The 20,114-nt window shown below is 41.5% G+C and overlaps 1 protein-coding gene across 1 annotated transcript in view; it reads right to left on the bottom strand.

The window, feature by feature from the left end:
• Positions 1-20,114, bottom strand: part of RNF144B (ring finger protein 144B) — an 89,187-nt gene that overhangs the window by 9,095 nt on the left and 59,978 nt on the right. The window contains exons 4-6 of the mRNA XM_079776445.1: positions 13,760-13,820; positions 6,236-6,440; positions 3,769-3,913 (exon numbers count right to left, since the gene is read on the bottom strand). Of these exons, the coding sequence (XP_079632571.1) occupies positions 3,769-3,913; positions 6,236-6,440; positions 13,760-13,820 (411 nt within the window). The remainder of the gene's footprint in view (positions 1-3,768; positions 3,914-6,235; positions 6,441-13,759; positions 13,821-20,114) is intronic.

Raw genomic sequence — 20,114 nt, 5'->3', positions numbered from 1 at the left:
GGGCCATCTTCTGCCTGTTCGCCAGTCCCCAGGCCCAATGCTGCCTCCGCCGCCGCCACTGAGCTGCCAGGCTGTTGGGATCACCAGCTCATCCCCAGCCGCTGCCGCTGCTGCTGGGGCTTGAGGCGCTGACGAAGGGGAGCACGGCAGGGGATCCGGGTGCGGACAACCGGCTCCCCGCCTCCGATGGCAGCGGAGCTGGGCAGGGGATCCGGGTGCAGACAACCGGCTCCCCGCCTCCGATGGCAGCGGAGCTGGGTGTCCAGGGTGTCCGAGGCAGCCCCCCTCAGCGGCCGCCAATCCAGCCGTTGAGAGGCGGGGGCGGGAGTCTCACGCCTCTCAATGGCCGGATATGCCACCCCGAGTCCCACCCCCCAGCCTCCCACCGCCCAATCGTGGGCGTAGCGGAGTGATGGTTATTTGCATATTGCCTTTTTATTATGAAGGATAAGTACTTTTAATTCTAGAGTTAGAATAAAAATTACTGTGTCTTCTTAAATGAGATTGTTTTCAGAATAGCATTACAATTACCTTACAGAGCACTTGATAAAGTGTTAAGGGCACATAAGAATGACACGTATATTCATGGATTTTCAGTCACTGTGAGAGATTTTGACCTTTTTCATTTTCCAGTTTGGGACTTCCCCCCCGCCCCCCCCCCATATCTGAAATGATTGTAAAACAGTTTTTTGTGGGAGTTTTAAAAACTCTAACAAAATATTTTTGGTGCATTATAAAGCCCCATCCACAGAAGTATATATGAAAGCACACAAAACGCTACAGGTTTCACTGATTTTAGTGCTACTATTAAGTTATTCAATTTTTGCTTGTCTCATGATTAACCATTTTTAAAGTTTGTACATAAGTAACAAAGTATTCCTTTTAAGATTCATAAAGGGAAAATTGTAGGACATTCAGAGGTGAAGAATTAGGATTCTGTCTTTTGTATGTTTCTCATCTGTATTCACTTCCTGCACTGGCTTTTGTACTTGAGCGTTTTTTTCTTTACCAATGCTCTCTCACCACTCTGAAGTCTGCTGACTGTACCTCTTGAACGTGCTTATGATATTTTGCTAATTATGGAAAAAGGAAAATTTTGTAAGTTCGTGCTCTGCTAACTGTAGATATTTATTACTCTATGAGTTATCTATTTTTGTAACCACTGTGGTCTATCATATCTTACTAATGGTAAAAGGAAGGGAGCTACCAGAAGAGGAGCTTAATTTGCACAATTTCAGCCAATCTGTGAATGTAAAAACTACACTGTTGCTCTGCTATAACCCAATCTACTATAATGTGGAGAAATTATCTATCTTGAAATTCATCCTAACAGGTGGAGTTGAGCTAAACTCCTGGTTTTCCTTTGAACTCTTTAACTATAACAAGGCCCCATGGCATCGGCCCAAGGAGTGGTGAAATGCCAATGTTTTTCCATTAATTCTAATATAAGAGTTTAGTTTTTTCCATTAATTCTAATATAAAAGGTTTTTTTACTTACATGTACATTTGTTTACACACTATAGGTGGGTATCATTGAAAAGCTTGGTTTAATACACATTTAAACCGTCCCCCAAAAGAAGGAACACCGAGCTTTATGCAGTTACAGGAATACTTCATCCTCTGAAACAGCAGGGATGAGGATCAAGGCAGGAACACTCTCAATGCCTGAGAAAAACTCAAAATCACTTTGTTTGGTGTCTGTCTAGGGACTGGATTTTGGACAATCACCCTTCTCCTAAACCTATGCTCTACAACTTCCCTATAAACAAGGATCAACACCACATCTGACATGGAACACTTGTCTACAGAAAAACATCGTTACCAACAAGGCAATGCCGCTGGCTAAAACAGAGAAAATGAGGTCACAGAGAACAATGACCAGAAAACAATGCTGTGTATCCAGCCACCTGGCATCTGGGCCGTTTAGTCTCTGAGTCCTGGGACAGTCAAGTGATGGAACAGTGTGTTCTTGCAACTCCATGCCACAAACACATTTCGGCCAAAGGATGGAGAGATCTGGCGCACACATTTACTCCCTTATATTCTGGCTTCCTAAAGAGAACCTCATGGGCTCAGCCTGCTTGTGGATCTGAACCCAATTAATATTCTGGTGAAACATGGAGGGAAAAAAAAAAGACTTCTCCCATTTGTAAAGCATCAAATCTTCTTCTAGAATAGCACACCTCTGGATTTATAAGAGGTCTCCACTATCAAATTTAATGGTAATCCAAGGAGTATAATAGAATTTTTTTAAAAGAATGAAAACATTTCTCTCAACCTGAACTGCTAAGCTTCTAGAGACTAAGATGTCAATTTTCTTCTCCCCAATTTATACCTCTTCTTGAAACACTGACATAAAACTAATTAAGATTCTTATTCATAGATGTCATCCTAAACAACTTAACAAATTTTCAGTTAAAAACCAGGCACATGGGGTCCAGCATGCATCCTGTATCAACTGCACACTCACTCTGCAACTGCGTATGATACTAAAGCACTACACGACTCACTTGTTGAATTGAAGCAAACTGAACAATTAATATGGACAACTGATAAAAGAATGGCCACCCACCCATGACTGAGGGCTTACACTGATAGGGACATATTTTATAGGTCCAAATTGCCCAAATTGGGAATACCTGTAAACAACTTAGGCTTTAAAACACTATAATTGAAAACAGTAGAATGAATTCTCAGCAATCCTTTACACCATCTTTTAACTCTGAGGTTACCATTAGCCTTAGCACAGAACTGAATGAAACTCCACCTGAATTTGAGAAGACATGCTTCATGTATGGTTAGGAAAAAGAACAATGAGACCAAACCTCTTTGTCTAGAAGGGAACCATGACAAAACAGTAGCAATACCTCTGTCATGCCAATGAATGAGACGGTTACTTGAGAGGCACCATTGATTTGAATGGCTTTTTTCTTTAAATTCAAAAAGAGGAAAACAACCTAATGGCAGTAGGCAGCACAAGGGCGCCCCTAAAGATGCCTATGGCATTTCCCCAAAACTTGTGAAAACATTACCTTACATGGCAAAAGGGATCTTTCAAGTGTGTTTAAATTAACACCTTGACATAGGGGAGATTATCCTGTATTGTCCAGATGGACCCAATCTAGTCTCACTGGTCCTTAACGGTAGAGAAGCTCTCCCAGCTGTGGTCAAAGGGAATGACTCTGAGAGCTATGACTATAAAATAAGGGTCAGAGGGATGTGATGTTGCAGCCCGGGAAGATAGAGAAAGAGGCCGCGAGCCAAGGAATGCAGGCAGCCTCGAGGAGCTGGACAAGGCCAAGAGATGGATTCTCCCCTACAGCCTACAGAAGGAATGCAGCCCCGAGGACGCCTTGATCTTAACCCAGTGAGACCCACATTCGACTTCTAATGTTCAGAGCTAAAGATAAGAAATTTGTGTCATTTTCAGCCAAAATTTTGTGGTAATTTTTTTAAAATAGCAACATAAAACTAATACACGAACAGTCCTTTACATAATAGAATGAAACCATGCCCCCAAAGCAGGAAATGTCCCTAAAACAAAAGCTTGCCTTTTAAAGCAAAGGTGACATACCCAAGGTAATCAAAGAGAGGTGTTATGGATATCTAAAGTAGCAGGCTCAGGAAGTCTCATTAAGAAAAAATAAATTTGGGGGCAGGACAAAAGCAGGCTCAATATTTTGAAAGGAAAGGCTGTAGGACACTGGCTGTTGCACAGGTACAGTATGGAGAGAGATGCTGGGAGAGAGTCTTCCATGTGGAACTTACATCCAGGTTCTGCAGACAGTACCAGCAAAACGTGTGCTTGCAGTTCTTGCACATCATCTGAGCACAGCCTTCGTTGCGTTCGATATAAACCCGGCAAAATGGGCACTGCTTAATGGGGGCGTCTGCATCTGTCCCAAAGAGGGCCCTAGAAACACAGCGGATGAGAAATTATTGGGTGGGAATGGAGAATGCTGCCTGATTTTTTAAAAAGTCAGTACCACAGGGTGTACAGTAACCAGACCCATGGTAAGAATAAGCTAAATATAATCCTACCTAATAATAGACAAATATGCAAATTGACCGTACCTTCGCTATGCTTGCAATTGGCCAGGAGGCGCAGGGGGGGCGGGACTCGGGGTGGCTGGGGTGGCCGATTGGGCCGGCGGGACGCTGAGCTCGCGCGCTGGCGACTCGAGCTCAGCGTCTGTGCCATGGCTGTGCTGCGGCACAGAAGGGGCCTCTGGGGCAGTGAGCTCACGTCTCACTGCGGACCATCAAAAGTGGGGGAGCTGGGTGCCTGTCCACTCAGGCACCAGGCCTTTCAGAAGCCTCCGGCGGGGTGGAGGCTTCTGAAAGGCCTGGTGCACCAGCGGACAGGCACCCAGCTCCCCTGTGATCGAAAGCGAAAGCGTATAGGGGACCCTACACGTGCATGATTCAATCATGCACTGGGCCTCTAGTGGATAAATAATGCCCTTCTAACTCAATTTTATGGCCAGCAATTGGATCTCCTAAGGCTCCTGATGTTTAGGTAGTGAACTCTTTGTTATCTGTGCTTAATTCACCCCCAAGGAAAAGGGTGGGGGTAAAAATAGGTGTGACAGAAATTATTAGTTGTTCAGATAACCCAAAACAAAACAAAAATACCTTAATTCATTTACTAGTATCTTTGGCTTTGAGTGGATTATATCGTCGTATTTTCCACAACTGATTTAATTCATTGTTTTTGCTCAATTAGTATTTCATTCTCTGAGCACACACTGAATAAAAAGTGCAAGAAGTCTGCTACACAGCAGAAAAACTAGCTCAAGATCTGACGGGGCATAGATAATCCATCTAATAAGCTGTTTAAATAAACAAATGAAAGAGACTGTGGGGAGTCAATAATCAATACTTTAAAGTAAATGCCCAATGTCATTGAAAAGACCTGCTCCAAACAGACGGATAGGCCAATACAGGGTCACAGCTCAGAGGGACATAGAAAAGAAGCGGGGGGGGGGGGGGGGGGTGGTGGCAGGAAAGGCTAGATGAGCCATAGCACTGGGCAGCACTTCAGCTACTGTTCAACAAAACCCACACCCAGCCCAGAGACACCCACTTCACAGTGTTATAAAAACTATGACAGAATTTGGTACTCACAATAACCTCATAGAGCAGTGAGACAGTTACTATTTTAATTATCTCCCCCTTTTTTTTCAAATAGAGAAACATCCCATAGGGTCTGAGTGTTTTGCAAGAGGTCACACGAATGCCAAGTGACAATGTCAGAACTCAGTCCTTCTCCCTCTGGGATCTTTACATTGTCCTGTGACACCCGGGACCTTACGGTGGTGGCAGTGAAAATGGAGGAGGCACCGGCTGAAAGGGCACATGCCTTCTCTGTGTACAGGATCTGTTTTCCCTCTTGATTTGTTTGGTCTGAGATTCAAGCACAGTATCACAGCCAGGTAGCACTGCTGTCCCTGAAGAATGGCTCCACACATTCTCAGGGCGCCGAGGGCTAAGCCAACTGGACTGCAACACTGGCATTTCTGTTCTTGCTGGTGCAGAACAGCCATAGCCTCGAGCAAAGCAAGGGATCAAATACAAAGGCCTCTCACTCCGGGCCCTGTGGCTGCCATAAAACCCTCCCTACTGAAAGGCATAGATTTAATTGCGTCTCATCATAGCAGAATCTCAACCTTGGTGCCACCTTTTCAAAGCATCAAGTATTGAGAGATAAGCTCTTTTCCTCTAGCACCTACGAATTGAGCACGGTACTATACTGACAGCTGTTTCTGCCGCTGTATTCTCCCGGATATGATTGGCACACCTCAGGAGCTGGCAATTTAGTTAGGGGAGAAGATAATTTCTGCACACTTTGCAATCAGGAAGAATGAGGTATGCCCATCGCTGGCGGCTCTGATATCAAGCAAATGGCTGTGGACAAGCGAATACTTCCAACTGAGAACCAGTGGACCATCTGACTCTCTAACTACAGGGAAATCAAAACTCAAACAAACTCTAATTTCAGCAGTATCTGAAAGATGCTCCGGGGTAAATAACTAAAATCCCTCTAGAAATGCTTTTGTGGGTTAGTCTTTGTTAACAACTTACCAGTCTTGAGACACTTCTCAGAAAGTGTTGCAGGCAAATAATGAATCTCTAAATTCCATCACAAGATAACTCCTTCTCCAAGCAACATATTTTGTGTTTCTGAGAAAACTAGTGAATAATCCCAAATACCACTTTTTTTTTTTTTCCTTACCCGTGCTCTGTTGGCAAGACGACAGGCTGACTGTCTCTACAGGAGACCTCGGCGTGCCAAGCATCCTTGCAACATGAGCAGAACTTCAGGTGGCAGGAAGGGCACTCCACCAGCACAGGCTGTCCTGGGTCACCTGACACAACGGGGCACACAGTCTGACAGTCTGCGACGGGGCACCACGTTCGGTAGGGGTCCAGGTGAACTTCTGAAGCATAAAGAAAGGGAATGTGATGGTCTATCTGTCTTGCATTCAAACTCAAAGCTTTCTCCCCTTCACTTATTCTCTCCTACAAGCTCACATTTATGGAAGCTTCGTACAGCCAAGGGCAGTGATTTCTTCACAGTGGATCCAAACCTAAAAGGTCAGTCAGCCTTGCCACAATTCCCAGAGTCGGTGCTAATGAAATAGGTCACCATCGCCCTTATCTATATATATAAAAGCCTAAGCGACCATTACAACAGAATGACCAGAACAACCGGTCGCTATGATGCGCACTGACCACCAGGGAACAGACGCTCAACGCAGGAGCTGCCTCCAGCCTGCAGGCCCCGATCACCGATGGGGCCTGCCAGCCAGCCTCCCAGTCTCTCCCGATAGCCAGCAGGTACCAACCACCCGATTGGGGACAGGCCCCGGGCTGGGACAGGGAACCAGGGGTGGGTGGAGGCAGACACGGGCAGCAAGAGAAGGAGGGCGGGGGGAGAGGCAGGTAACCTGATTGGTCCTGATCACCAGCCAGGCCTAGGGACCCCACCCATGCAGGAATTTTGTGCACTGGGCCTCTAGTAAACAGATAAATAGTGTTGTCATTAACCAAAATTTGCAACTGTTGGACTATTTCCCACCTTTCAGCACTCAAAATAATAAAAACTCTCAAGTATCATCTACAATTAATTTGGGTACTATCTTGGAGGAAATTGGACATGAAGAACCTACCAAAGCAAAAGAAAAAAATTCATAAAAGATTCTGTCATTTCAGGCACTCAGAATAGGTAGTGAGGTTTCCTCTGCTGTTTAGAGAGAAATTAAAGAATAAGGAGTAATCACATAATTTAGGGACCAAATGATGACTTAGCCAAAAGGTCTGATTGGCTGTCAACTTGAAACTTCTTGCTGCCCTACCAATATATCACTTAGAGAAAATCTGTAAAAGTCCCCCACATACTCTAAAAACCAAAAGTAGGGACTTTCACAGACTAAAAACTGACAGTTTTGTCAGGCACCTCATGGGTTAGATCCATAAGTCATGCAGGAAAGAAGACTGGGTTGGGGGATGGATGACTGTCTCTCTATTCAAATGTTTACAAACATTTGTTCAGTTTTTCATTTTTTATACAATAACAGATTTCATGTTCTTGTTATATAACATGAACTTCAGGGAACATACCACATGAAAAATTATGTTATTTGAAGGGTAGAATAGCCTCTTTTTTTTCTGAACCAGTGTACAAGGTGGGACACAAAAGTAGGTTTATAGTTGTGAGTATGAGGACCACAGAGTTTATTCTTGTATTATTTGCTATTATATGATTTTCCATATGAACAATTATAAATCTACTTTTGCCCCATCCTGTATTTTGCAAATTTTGAACTTAAGAGATTCTAGTTTTAAATCTCCTAAGGACTGTGATTCTTGAAAATTTCTACCCAGGAGGCAAAGAAACCCAAAGGGAGATGCAAAAAGAAAATGAAACTATTAAGTATGAGCTTGGCTTTAAAGGTAATAATTTTACAAATTCAGTATCAGAGGGAAAAAGTCCAGTCAACACTGTCACCATTAATGTCTCGCCTAGAAAATGCAACAATTGGATCTATGCTTATTACAGGTTTTCATCAAAAAGAGCATCCTTAAACGTATTTTCTTATTTAATTCTGGGGGACAGGGATTGGAGCTTGATGGGCCAAATATAATCAGAAATGGGAAACCTATGATTCATAGATCCTCAGACCCCAAGAGAGATGGCCCGTCTAAGATCCCTAAAATTTTGGGACAGGCTGGTTAGAAAACCAAGGGGATAATGACACACAGACATTCCAACGTCTTACCTTGTATTTCCATACCATTTATATTTTCATCCAAACTCTTATAACTGTTTCATAAACACTAAGCCCAAAGAAATGTAGGCTGGTATATAACTTAGAGCTAAGGACTCCCAGATCAAATATCCACTCACCATCCATTTTAAATAATAGGTCTTTTCAAGTCTGATGACAGAACCATGAATAAGCAGCCAACCTACACATGGTTTTGATCTGAAAGCTTTCCAATTTTTACCCAAATAATATACACAAAAAAGAGATTTACATATGTAATAAAGCATCCCAACTTGACAAGGAGCTAAGTGAGCAGAGGGAGAGTCACAGTTGATTACTTGGGAATAGTAGATAAGGGCCTGATCACAGATTATGATGATAAGGGCTAAGCACGATGAGGAGCCCTTGAAGGGAGAGCCATGATAAGATTCCCATTTGTAGAAGATTACTCTGGCTACTGTAGGAAGAATAGGTGCTAATGGCACAAAGTGGCAACAGAGAGATCTATTATGAGGCTATAGTAGTCATATAACCTAAGGTAATACACTGGATTATATAAAACACTCTTTATTACTATTAGGATAAATTCAATTCTACCTCCTGGCTTTTGGCCTAGGAAGCAGTAATCATGCAGAGAAACAAAATGCACCCTATCCAAAATATTGAAGGTCTAGTTTCTTCCCCCTTCAAATTTCTTTTCCAGAGCTGGCAAAAAAAAAAAAAAAAAAAAAAAAGTGAACTAATGAATATTCAACTAATTTCTTCTGCACTGGCAGTGATGAACACTTCATGTTGCTCTGAGAAGGAGAAATGTTCGGAAATCTAGAAAGAGAGAAACCAGGAGTCTGCGTAAATCAGCCCCTAACTAACAGTGCCCCAAACACTTTAATACGAACACGATTTCAAAGCGATTAGTTGTAACACATTTACCGTCAGAGATGGACAAATTCACAGACTTGCACTGGCGTGCACTTAGGAAAATGACAATGGATTACTGAAGTAAAGCCCCATGACTGTTTGATCTTAAGACTCGGCTTGTTCATGCAATTTTTGCAAGGCAGGAAATGCTATTTAAACTGCTTTCTACTTCTGTATTCTGACAATTATTGGGAAGTAGAAACAGTCTAAGAAAATAAAACTGCCATGAGACCTAAAGACCATATCTGACATCAATAACCATTTTCACTTTTCAAAAATTGAACTCAGGGCCCTTCGGTTTTCCCACCCGAACTATACCACATATGTAGTTTGTTTCTTACTCTGTAGTATATTCTCTCAATTCACATGAGTAGTTTCTCTGCCATCCTCTACATTTGTGAGGCTGTGCCCATAAAGACATCACATGAGTTCTTATTATTGTGGGGAACACCATGCCCCCAAGCTAATTTAATTACCAGCTGAAATAAATAAAACTGTTTTAATTTTATGACCCACTGCATTTTTAATTATGCCAAAGTTAATTTGCTTTCTGATATCTCATAGAAAAAGGTTTTCTGAAGATAGTTAAAATGCAATTGAATTAAACTGATCAGAATTAACATCTGCTCCAGGAAATACACTCAAGCAGAGGTGGCCATCAGCACAGGGGTTGCTCTCAAGATAGTTGAAGACAACCACAGAATTTCAAACCTGGAAACAACTTTTTAGGTTACCTAGTACCCACAGAAGTTAGGAGTTTGTGTAATGGGGTTAATGAGTATATGATGGGGTCAGGCCTTATTTAACTCCTAGAATACCATTAACTATAATCATGCTACTAAATAGATTTTCATTTCCACTATCACCATGGGAACATTTTCCCTTCTAAGCAGCAACTTTGAATGCTTCCTCTCAAGTCATGATCTCCTTGGAGGTGGTCAGGGAAAGGGAATTCATGATTATATTAAGTGTATACTGTAAGGAGAAAATGAATATGATAAGGTAGTGTAAAGGAATTAGCACTGATTATCAAATTTCTATACAACTCTCTAGAACCTAGGACGACGAGAATGGAAACAGGCTGGAAAAAAATTGGGACTAAGTTGAAAAGAAAACAGAAGTAAAGTTATTAATTATATTATACACTCAGCCTAAGGTATGATTCTGGAAGATGCTTTCTTATTTTAGTTCAGAAAATTGGGGGAAAGGGAAGATTTAGTGGTGGTAGTGATTAATAACGACAACAATAACAATAGCTGTGATAATTTACTGAATGCACACTGTGACCCACACACAATATTTACTTATTATCTACAACAGCCCTAGGGTAATCATTCCCTTTTATCCCCATCGTATAGGTGAGGAGATACAAGTGTGCACAGGAAGTGGCACTTAACCATGTGCCTCTCCTTCGAGACCCCTTTAGAAACCTCATCCTACATGCAGATAAATGTCTTTGCTGGAGATAATTTAGATTTTTCCAAAGAAAACTGAAACATCGAGAGGGTGCTATTTTAGACTTACAACTGATCAACAAGGAAGAGCTGGATGGTAAAGTAGAGGAAGCGTGAAGCAGAGAAAGTGTTATCACCAGAAAGCACAAAATAGCTGAGGAAGGAAACTCTAGACTTAATCATTCACTTACCACAAAACACCAGAAAGGCAGGCTCAGAAAGAAAACACACACACACACACACAATAAGAACAGGCTTGTGATCAGAAACTATAAAAATGAAGATGACTAATGAGAGATGGGAGGTGTTAAAAAAACAAAACACTGAACTAATGATAAGGTCATTAAGTGTCATAGTCTTTAAAAAAAAAAAAAAAAACCCTAGAAGACATCAAATAACCACACAGGGACCTCTGGTAAGACAAAACCTTACTGCTCAGGCACAAAAGATGGGGTGGGAGCATTTCACCAAGGACAAATAAAAGAGTGAGATGAAACCTGAAGAGCCATATCATAAATGTTATGACTTAAAATGAAAGGAGGCTTGTGAAAAAATGCTGAGAACAAGAGGGCTTTCAAGGAACGATGAAAGCAGCCTCTGGAACTGCACTTAGTACTTAGTGCATAATAGATGCTCCCTACATAAAAATGTAGGTGACTATGTGAGTGAATATGATAGGATTAGCAGATAACAGGAAAACAAATTCTTATTTTACTTCACTTTTTTTATAAAGAAGAACAATCTGGCGCTTAAAATACTTGTTTCTAACCTCTATATGAAAATACAACTAGCCAAGAATAGACACCTTAACCTATCAGGGAACTAAAGGAACTTGCAGTTATAGTAAGTAAAACAGGGTCACAAAAATAGAAACAGTCCTTAAGGACTAGAGATGGATAATGGATAATCAACCCAATTTCTGAAAAAAAAAATTATTTTGAAAGGGTAGATTCTGTAGGCAAGAGTAAAGCAAACTTCTAGCATTAATCATAAGACATGTGCTTTGAGAAGCAGTAGAAAGTAAAGTAGTAAAAAAAAAAAAAAAAAAAAAAAAAGTAAAGCAGTAATCACTAGCACATGCCAAATTCAGTCCCTAATATTGGAAGACTGATACAGAAAGGGAAAGCTACAAACACAGCAACAGCCAATGGAAAGTCACGGATGGATACAAAGTAGATTCACAGAATAACCAATCAGTTCCGAATGGTGTTTCTCTGCTTTGTATAAACAGAGGTGATTTGGACCCATTCAACAGACTTTCTTCCTCACAAAGACTTAGTCAAGTGTAAAGTAAAGTAGAGGACAGTTAAAACACCGGATGATGCCTGGCGGTGTAGCTCAGTGGTTGAGTGTTGACCTATGAACAGGAGGTCAGTTTTGATTCTGGGTTCAGGCACATGCCTGGGTTGTGGGCTTGCTCCCCAGTAAGGGGCATGTAGGAGGCAGCCAATCAATGATTTTCTTTTATCACTGATGTTTCTATCTCTCTCTCTCCCTCTCCCCACCTCTCTGAAATTAATAAAAATATATTTTTTAAAAAAGAAACAGGATGACAAACTAAAAACTAAGAAAAGAACTTGGTATGCAATACAGGTGGCCCTCGCACCCTCGCGCAATGCCCTCATTTCATCACAAGATGGCCGCCCCCAAGTCATCACAAGATGGCTGCCATGAGATAGCTGCCACAAGATGGCTGGCAGGGGAGGGCAGTTGGGGGCGATCGGGCTGGCAGGGGAGTGGTTAGGCATCAATCAGGCCGGCAGGGGAACGGTTAGGGGGCAATCAGGCTGGCAGGCAGAAGTGGTTAGGGGCAATCAGGCAGGCAGGCAGGCAAGTGGTTAGGAGCCAGCAGTCCTGGATTGTGAGAGGGATGTCCAACTGCCGGTTTAGGCCCGATTCCCAAGCCTAAACCGGCAGTCGGACATCCCCTGAGGGGTCCCGGATTGGAGAGGGTGCAGGATGGGCTCAGGAACAAACCCCCCACCCCCGTACATGAATTTCATGCAACGGGCCTCTAGTAATGTTTATAATCAAGACCTCAAAATTGCCTAGCTGATAAATCTTGCATTTGAGGTGAATATGAAGTATATTATGTAACAATGACACATGTACAACTTAGAAAGAGTACCCCAATCAAATAAACTTCATTGTGTAGCACTGAATTAACTTAAATTTACTTAAAATGTCTATTTTCTAACATAATTATTCCTCCTTGCTTACATTTTAGGGACATACTAATTAGCTAAAATGATTTCTTATAAATACACAAATGGGTGAAATAGTAAATTTTATGTTAGACATATTTTACCTCAATAAAAAACTATAGAATTTTTTAAAGTTTTATAGGTGAGGAAGCTTAGACACCATCTATGTGATCCTAGGCAAATTTCAGCCTCTTCAATTGTAAGTTTCTGTATCTATAAAATAGGAATAATAAAATCAATTGTCAATTCATGGGAATCTCTAATGGGGCATCTGCCTAGAACTTGTGAGAAAAAATAAATTCCATGTATGAGTAAAACTATGTGATCCTCTTAAAATGCCTCAAAGCAGAGATCTGCAAGAGCACCTATAAAAGACAGTCTGGCTACAAAGCCTGCCCAACTTGATTGTAACCAGACTGAATACATTATCATATCTAATGAAGAAATAAGCCAATCACAAGTAGGGATGAACACTACAAGAGCATCCAAAAGTCCCAGTCACTAAGCAAAGTCTGTTGACACCTATCCATGCACTTTCTGGGGAAAAGTGAGTCTTGGCCAATGATTCTTCATGTGTGCCTCACGTATGGGAAGGTTATTACTGCTGTAAAGATGGATATGGCTGTGAAATGCATATTACCCCCTCTCCTTTCATCTCTCTCTAAAATCAATAAAAACATATCTTTAAAAACCAATATAAGGAAAGTTCTATTTCCTGCTGGTCTGTATTTTCTCTGGCTGTGGCTGAGAAAGTTGAAGTTGTACATTGCAATTACAGTTTTCCCCTTTCCAAGTACCCTAGTGGCTTGGTTGACAGCCCGCAGCTGCCTTAGCCCTCCATGCAGGTTAGCGGAAAGATGACAGGCGTAAAACCACATTTACCATCGGGATGAAAAGAAGAGTGCATACATACCTCGTTCAAATTTTAACCGCTGATAAAGCTGAAATTGATCCACAGGTACCAAACAGGCAATCTGAAACCAGACACATTACAAAGATGAGATTTCAGTCATCGCAGAGACCCAAATTACCAGCCTTATGATTTCTCCTTGTTTGGCTTACTGTATCATCTCTATACAAGTTGTTTGCAAATGTCTTTGGCGCAGTAACACAAGCAGCAATCCCTGAATCATCCCCAACCATCTGCCATGGCTAGGAGTCGCTCAAGGCACCAGTTACAGAACTGACTGATCACCTTCCATTCTTCAGTCAGCAGCTACTAAGACCAAACAACGAAATCTTTAGACTTCCCAAATTATTTGTGTGCATATGTGAAAGGTGCTCTTTTTCTCTCTAGATTCATTTAAGAAATTTTTAAAAGATTATAGTTCTAGCTTTAGAATCCTTAAATACTAAAGTCAGGTAGATAGTGCCTCAGGAAGACAAACTTCATTTGTTGCCTAAGGAATAGTGCCTTCTCAGCAACGTACAAAGCGCTTCTCCTGACAAAAATCATCTCAAGAGGCCCTTGATTATCACGCACTGCCACCATGCCCTGGTAGAAAAGAAAAGCCTAAGGTGTTTCTTGTGGCTAGGCTCCCATTACCACTTCCGACAGCAACGTGGACCAAAGGTTCATAAGTGAGGATTCATAGCTAACCAAATGGCATTGCAGATTAGTCACTTTTAAGTTGTATTTCAAAGTCAGATGCAGGCAAAGCTAACCGCTCTTAATCTGGCATTCTAAAAAATAATAATACCATTGATGTCAACACGTCAATATTCTGATATGGCTTAAAATATTTATAACTGAAAAAAATCCAAGAACTTGATACAGGACACACCTTGGCAATTCTGACTCTAAAGCACTGCCTATTTTTGGTATAAAACATATGTTGGTGAAAGGTGTTGCAACTAATGGAAAGAAGTGTGCTTTGAGAAAACTGGAGTAAAAAAATGAGGCAGCTAAAACTGTACTTAACCAATATAATGCATTTTAAAAGGCATTCAAAGTTGAATTCTCCTCCTCACAAAAATAAACAGCACATTTGTTTATTTTGTAAATGAATCAACCTTAGTTAAATATATGAAGAGACACAAAACAGGTAAGTTCTGTCTTCTCCATTTTAAGTAAAGCAAAGTAAAACATAAATTTAATTTCATTATAACCTTTTGCTCCATTCGGGGGCGGGGGGGAATGTTGCATTTTCATCTGGCACCTTAAGTAAAACCTCCTTAGCAATCACTAAAAAATTATGGTTAACTTTATGTTATGAGTATTTTATCATATATTTTGTTAAAGTATGGTTACATGTTTATTCTACTGAAAGCCTGTTTTGTTTCAACTGTTTTAATACTACCTGGACATCTTTCCTAAAAGACAAAGGCACCTCAAATAAAATGCATTTGGAGACAGAAGTTGCAAGCAAGTGAAAGCGTGGGAGGCATTAAGGAGTGAGAGTTTAGTTACTGACTTAGTCAATGATTCATTTTAGGTGGAGGACAAATAATCTAACACTACTTTAACTTTTGAGCCAAGGTAACTTGGGAGATGATATCATCTGGGCCCAAGAGACCTTAGTCTATAAGTCTATTTTTAAACCCCTTCTCCCCGCTCCCACAAAAAAAAAGTGATTTGAGGTTTTTGATTCTATGGGACAGAGAATCTATCTACACTCTTCTTACACCTTCTAAAACTGTTTCTGGACTGATGAAGACTTTCTTCAAACCCCTCAAAATCAACCCTTAAAAATGCTTATTTTTTCAATGACAAGCAATTTATATAACAACTAAGTCAAATACAGTTTATAAAAGACAAAGCAAATAGGAGGAGATAAATATTTTAAATACAGAAGGAATGCTAATGGGAACAATGACCGAAATCAATGCAGTAAAAAGTCAACAATAGTAGAGCTGGATGTTTAATGTTATGTTAGAAAGGCAAATTTCACCAGAGGATGTATTACTGCCAGCAGGAAAGTCAGAGGTCTCTAATATTTTTTTGTCTTTCACTCTACTTTGAATCTCCTATTTATTATTTTTTAGGTTCAAGGTTTGTATGGAATTAAGCCTTAATAAGGTAAATCAATTTTTCTATTGACATCTGTGATCACAAAAAGTCAGGCCTATCACTTTTCACTATGTTTGATACTTCTGGAATAAAGATAAGCCCCAACACACACCATTCTCTCCCCACCCCTGCCACTTAGACTTGCATCTTCTCCCGGGACTTGTTGACAGTCTATTATGGGTAAAACACTGGCTGGAAGCCTGGGGATGCAAATGAACAAGCCACATAGAAGCTGTCCTCAAAGGACTTAAATTACTGGAGGGGGGGGGGGGATAAATAAGTTTTAAGAAAGATCTACTCCTTGATCTTATCATTTATTATATTTCACAAATAAGAGCTAATTTTCTGAAATGTTTCTATCACACTTTTGGCTTTAGATGAGAGAAAGCTGGATTAGATTTAAAAAAGAAAAAAAAAAAAAGATGATGATCCAAAGTATTGAATTCCCATTCCCTTGCCATTTGGAACGAAGCTGCTATTACTCAAGGTCTGTCACAATTATAAAACTGAAATAAATGTTTTAGTATGGCTCTTGAAGGCTCCATCAGGCAACAGGTTAAAGGGCTACTCCTTTTTAAAAAGAAAAATATTTTTTTATTGATTTCAGAGAGAAAGGGAGAGGGAGAGAGAGACAGAAACATCAATGATAAGAGAGAGAATCATTGATCGGCTGCCTCCTGCGCGCCCCCTACTGGGGATAGAGCCCACAACCGGGCATGTGCCCTTGACTGGAATCAAACCTTCAGTCCACAGGCCGAAGCTCTATCCACTGAGCCAAACTGGCTAGGGTGGGCTACTCCTTTAAAAAAAATTTTTTAAAGGAATCACAAAGCCTCTAAAATTAATTGTAAAAGTGAAAATCCTAGCGAATGAGAGATTATAAAAGGTATCTTATGGTATAGAATTATTCTTTTCCTGCCAACCAAGAAATTCTAAATCACTCAAAAATCATACCAGGACATTCCTTTTTAACTTTTTATTTTAAAATAATTTTCGGCTCACAAAAAGTTGTGACAACTATATGGAGTTCCAAAGGCCATCCCCCCAACTTCTCCTAATGTTAACACCTTACATAACCATGGTTAATTATTAAAATAATAAAATTTTCATTGATACAAAATAATTAAACAATCTGCAGGCCTTATTCAAATTTCACAAACTGACCCACAATGTCTTTTTTTCTTTTTCAGTCCAGATCCAATTCAAAATATCACCTTGCATTCGGTTCCCTTGTCTCCTCAGCCTTCTCTAATCTGGGGCAGTTCCTCAGTCTGTATGTCTGTATTTGTCTTTCATGACCTTGACATGTTTAAAGAGTCCAGGCCAGTTATTTTGTACACTGCTCTCCAATTTGGCTTTGTCTGATGTTTTCTCATGATTAAGTCAAGACTGTGCATTTTTGGAAGAACATCACAGAAGTAATATTGGGCCATCAGGAGGTAAATGAGGACAACCTGTCTCATTACTGGTGATATTAACTTTCTAACTTGGTCAAGGTAGCATCTGCCAGGTTGCTCCACTCTTTGTAACCTTATAGGGAGACTAGAGGCCCTCGTCCTGGCCTGTAATGATCGGGCCGAAACCGGCTCCCCGACATCCCCTGAGGAGTCCCAGATTGTGAGAGGGTGGTTCTCGGGTGATGCACCCCAGAATCAGGCTCCCTCCTCTCTGGTTCCAGGTGTGTCACCCAAGAACCGCCGCTGCCAAGTGACTGCAGCTCAGCAGCTCCTGCATTGAGCATCTGCCCCCTGGTTGACAGTGCACATCATAGCTACTGGCCGGTCGCTTAGGCTTTTATATATATAGATATTTTGAGATGCTGCAAATATCATGTTTCTCATCATACCTCTGCCCACTAATTTTGTATCTATCAAAAAGTCTTACCTACTATATAACACGTTAAGCGCCCAGCCTGTTTTGTCTTCCAGATGGAAAGTATAGTGTCAGTCACCAGTGACTGCCTGGGCGCTTAATGTGATAATTTTTACTGTGCTTATTTACTTCATGATGATTTCTATATCCATCTCTATTTATTCATTAGAATTCTGCTGTAAGGAAGAAATATTTGTAAATACAACATATATTTTCTTTTAATGAAATGGTTAAAACACAGAAGCTATGGAAAGCCAGGAGAAGGTAAGAAAGCCCAGACTTTACTTAGGTTTGACCCTTTAAATCATACCCCTGCTACAGTTGCTTTTAAAAATTAAAAAACCAGGCTGAACATGAAACACAACGGATCACTATATCTGGAGATGGAATTGACCTCTTGTAGATCATTACCAATCTTGAGGTGCTATGACTTGCAAAAATACTGGCAAGAGAAACAGCACTAGTCTAAAGGATAAGGGTCTTATCTCAATAATGCAGAAACTAAGAATGTTTCCTATCTCAACCCAGAAAATAACTATTTCCTAACAGAAAAACGGCCCATTTACCATTCACCTGAGTAAACCAAGCTCATCTCTTTACCTATATATCAGTACTATGTTTCAAATCCTGGGTGAAGAAACAAGAGGCATCATTGAGAGCCAGATGGCAGGGCCCAGAGGAAAAGTGAAGGATGGGGAAGTCCTGGAATTCCAGGGCCAGGAATTTTTTTCAGTTTCCTGAAGAGGGTGGGTTTGCTGCTCTTTTTTCACCCCTTCTGCTGAGGCTTCAGTCCCGCTTCCCACATCACTGCCTGCCTTTTCCCTCAGCTCATCTAGGCTGAAAGGGACATGCCCATGTGCACATCCATGGACACATTCGACCCATTGATGCTTATCTTCTTACATTTGCCCTTAGTTAAAGAAGAAGCTTAGAAACACTATTCTCCACTTATATGCAGCTTTTAAACAAAATTTTTTAAATGTTCTAGAACAAATTTCAACTAAGATCCCAAAGCTATCTATTGATTCTGGCACTGCAGATTCCTCTATCCTTCTCCACTTCAAAGTTTTACTCTTCTCCAGCCAACGTGTACTGCAGCCAAAGGTCATTATTACAGACAGACTTAACCCCATCCCCTTCAGATCCTGAACCTCAGTAACAGGGATATGGCCACTTGCCTGGGCACCCTCCTCTTTCCTCCGCCCCAGTTCTACACTGTGATAATAAGAGATGGCAAGTGCAGGCAGTGCCAATGGGTGATTTGGGGGGACCATTTGGATCTCTAATTCCAGCAGCCACCCTCAATGAGCATGCAATATGAGTAAAAACTGTGTTTAATTTACAAATGTAGCCTTAAATGTAGCACTGTACCCCCACCCCAACCATCTCCTATCCTAGCCTTCCAGAGTGCCCCACCCTAAGTCCCTTCCTACAGAATTCTGGAGCCCCCATTCTTGGCGAGAGCAGCTTTCCTTCCTCTGGTGCCTGCTGTGCCACCAGCAGTAAAAGGCAGGCTGGTCACTCAGGGGCCTGAGCTTGAAAGGAGGATTGGTGGGTGAGAAGCTGTTCCCAGCCATCCACTGCCGGCTGACAGTGAGGAGTTCTATCCTTCAGGCCATGCCATGGTAGGTACTACTCAAATGAGTTATGTGCTCGCCGCTCAAATTCACATGGTCCAGACCCATGGCCCAGGCTCTCCCGGCAAGTGATGATACGTTACTTTCCTAAGACTGTAAGGGAACTGCTTGAAGTAGTCATTGCCTCTTTCACAAGGCTACTGACTTCGAGCAAGGGTCTTGCGTGAATGCAGTGATGCTGTCGGAGCAATCTGTGTCCTGCCTTTCATAATTCCACGTTGGACAAGATCCCTGGATCAAGTATATCAGAAATGCCCCGCAGAGCTACAGCTGAATGTGCCGGATGACACGAGGAAGGCAGGCTTTACTTTTCCCTGCGTCCCGTGGAGCCGCTCCAGGGGCACGAGTCCTCCAGTGGCAGGACCTCCCCGCAGCTCCCAACACATTGAAGAGGAAGCTGCCTTTTCTACCATTTCCTCCATAAGCAAGGAGTTCTGCAACTGGGCATTAAACGCTTTGCTGATGAAGCTGTTCCTGATAAATGAGGCAGAGCCCCAGCTGAGCCAATTTGAAAGTATTAAGAAGGCAGGCAGGACCTAAAGCCTGCAGGAGGCAGACCGACCGAGCACAGCCAATGGTGTGAACTAGATCCATGCAGGGAAGCATTTGAAGGAAAGAGCTTAAATTCCTGTGTCCTTTGGAGATCAAGAAATGTTATACTTACAAGCATTTTCTAAGACAATAAATAATGAAGAACCATGTCTTGTAATATAAATAGCAGCAGGATAAAGGGAGCTTAAGCCTTAGCC

The sequence above is a fragment of the Cnephaeus nilssonii genome (assembly GCF_951640355.1).
Source record: "Cnephaeus nilssonii genome assembly, chromosome: 7".
Taxonomy (NCBI): domain Eukaryota; kingdom Metazoa; phylum Chordata; class Mammalia; order Chiroptera; family Vespertilionidae; genus Cnephaeus; species Cnephaeus nilssonii.
The sequence above is the reverse complement of the archived record's forward strand: the minus strand, read 5'-3'. Positions and strand labels throughout refer to the sequence as shown.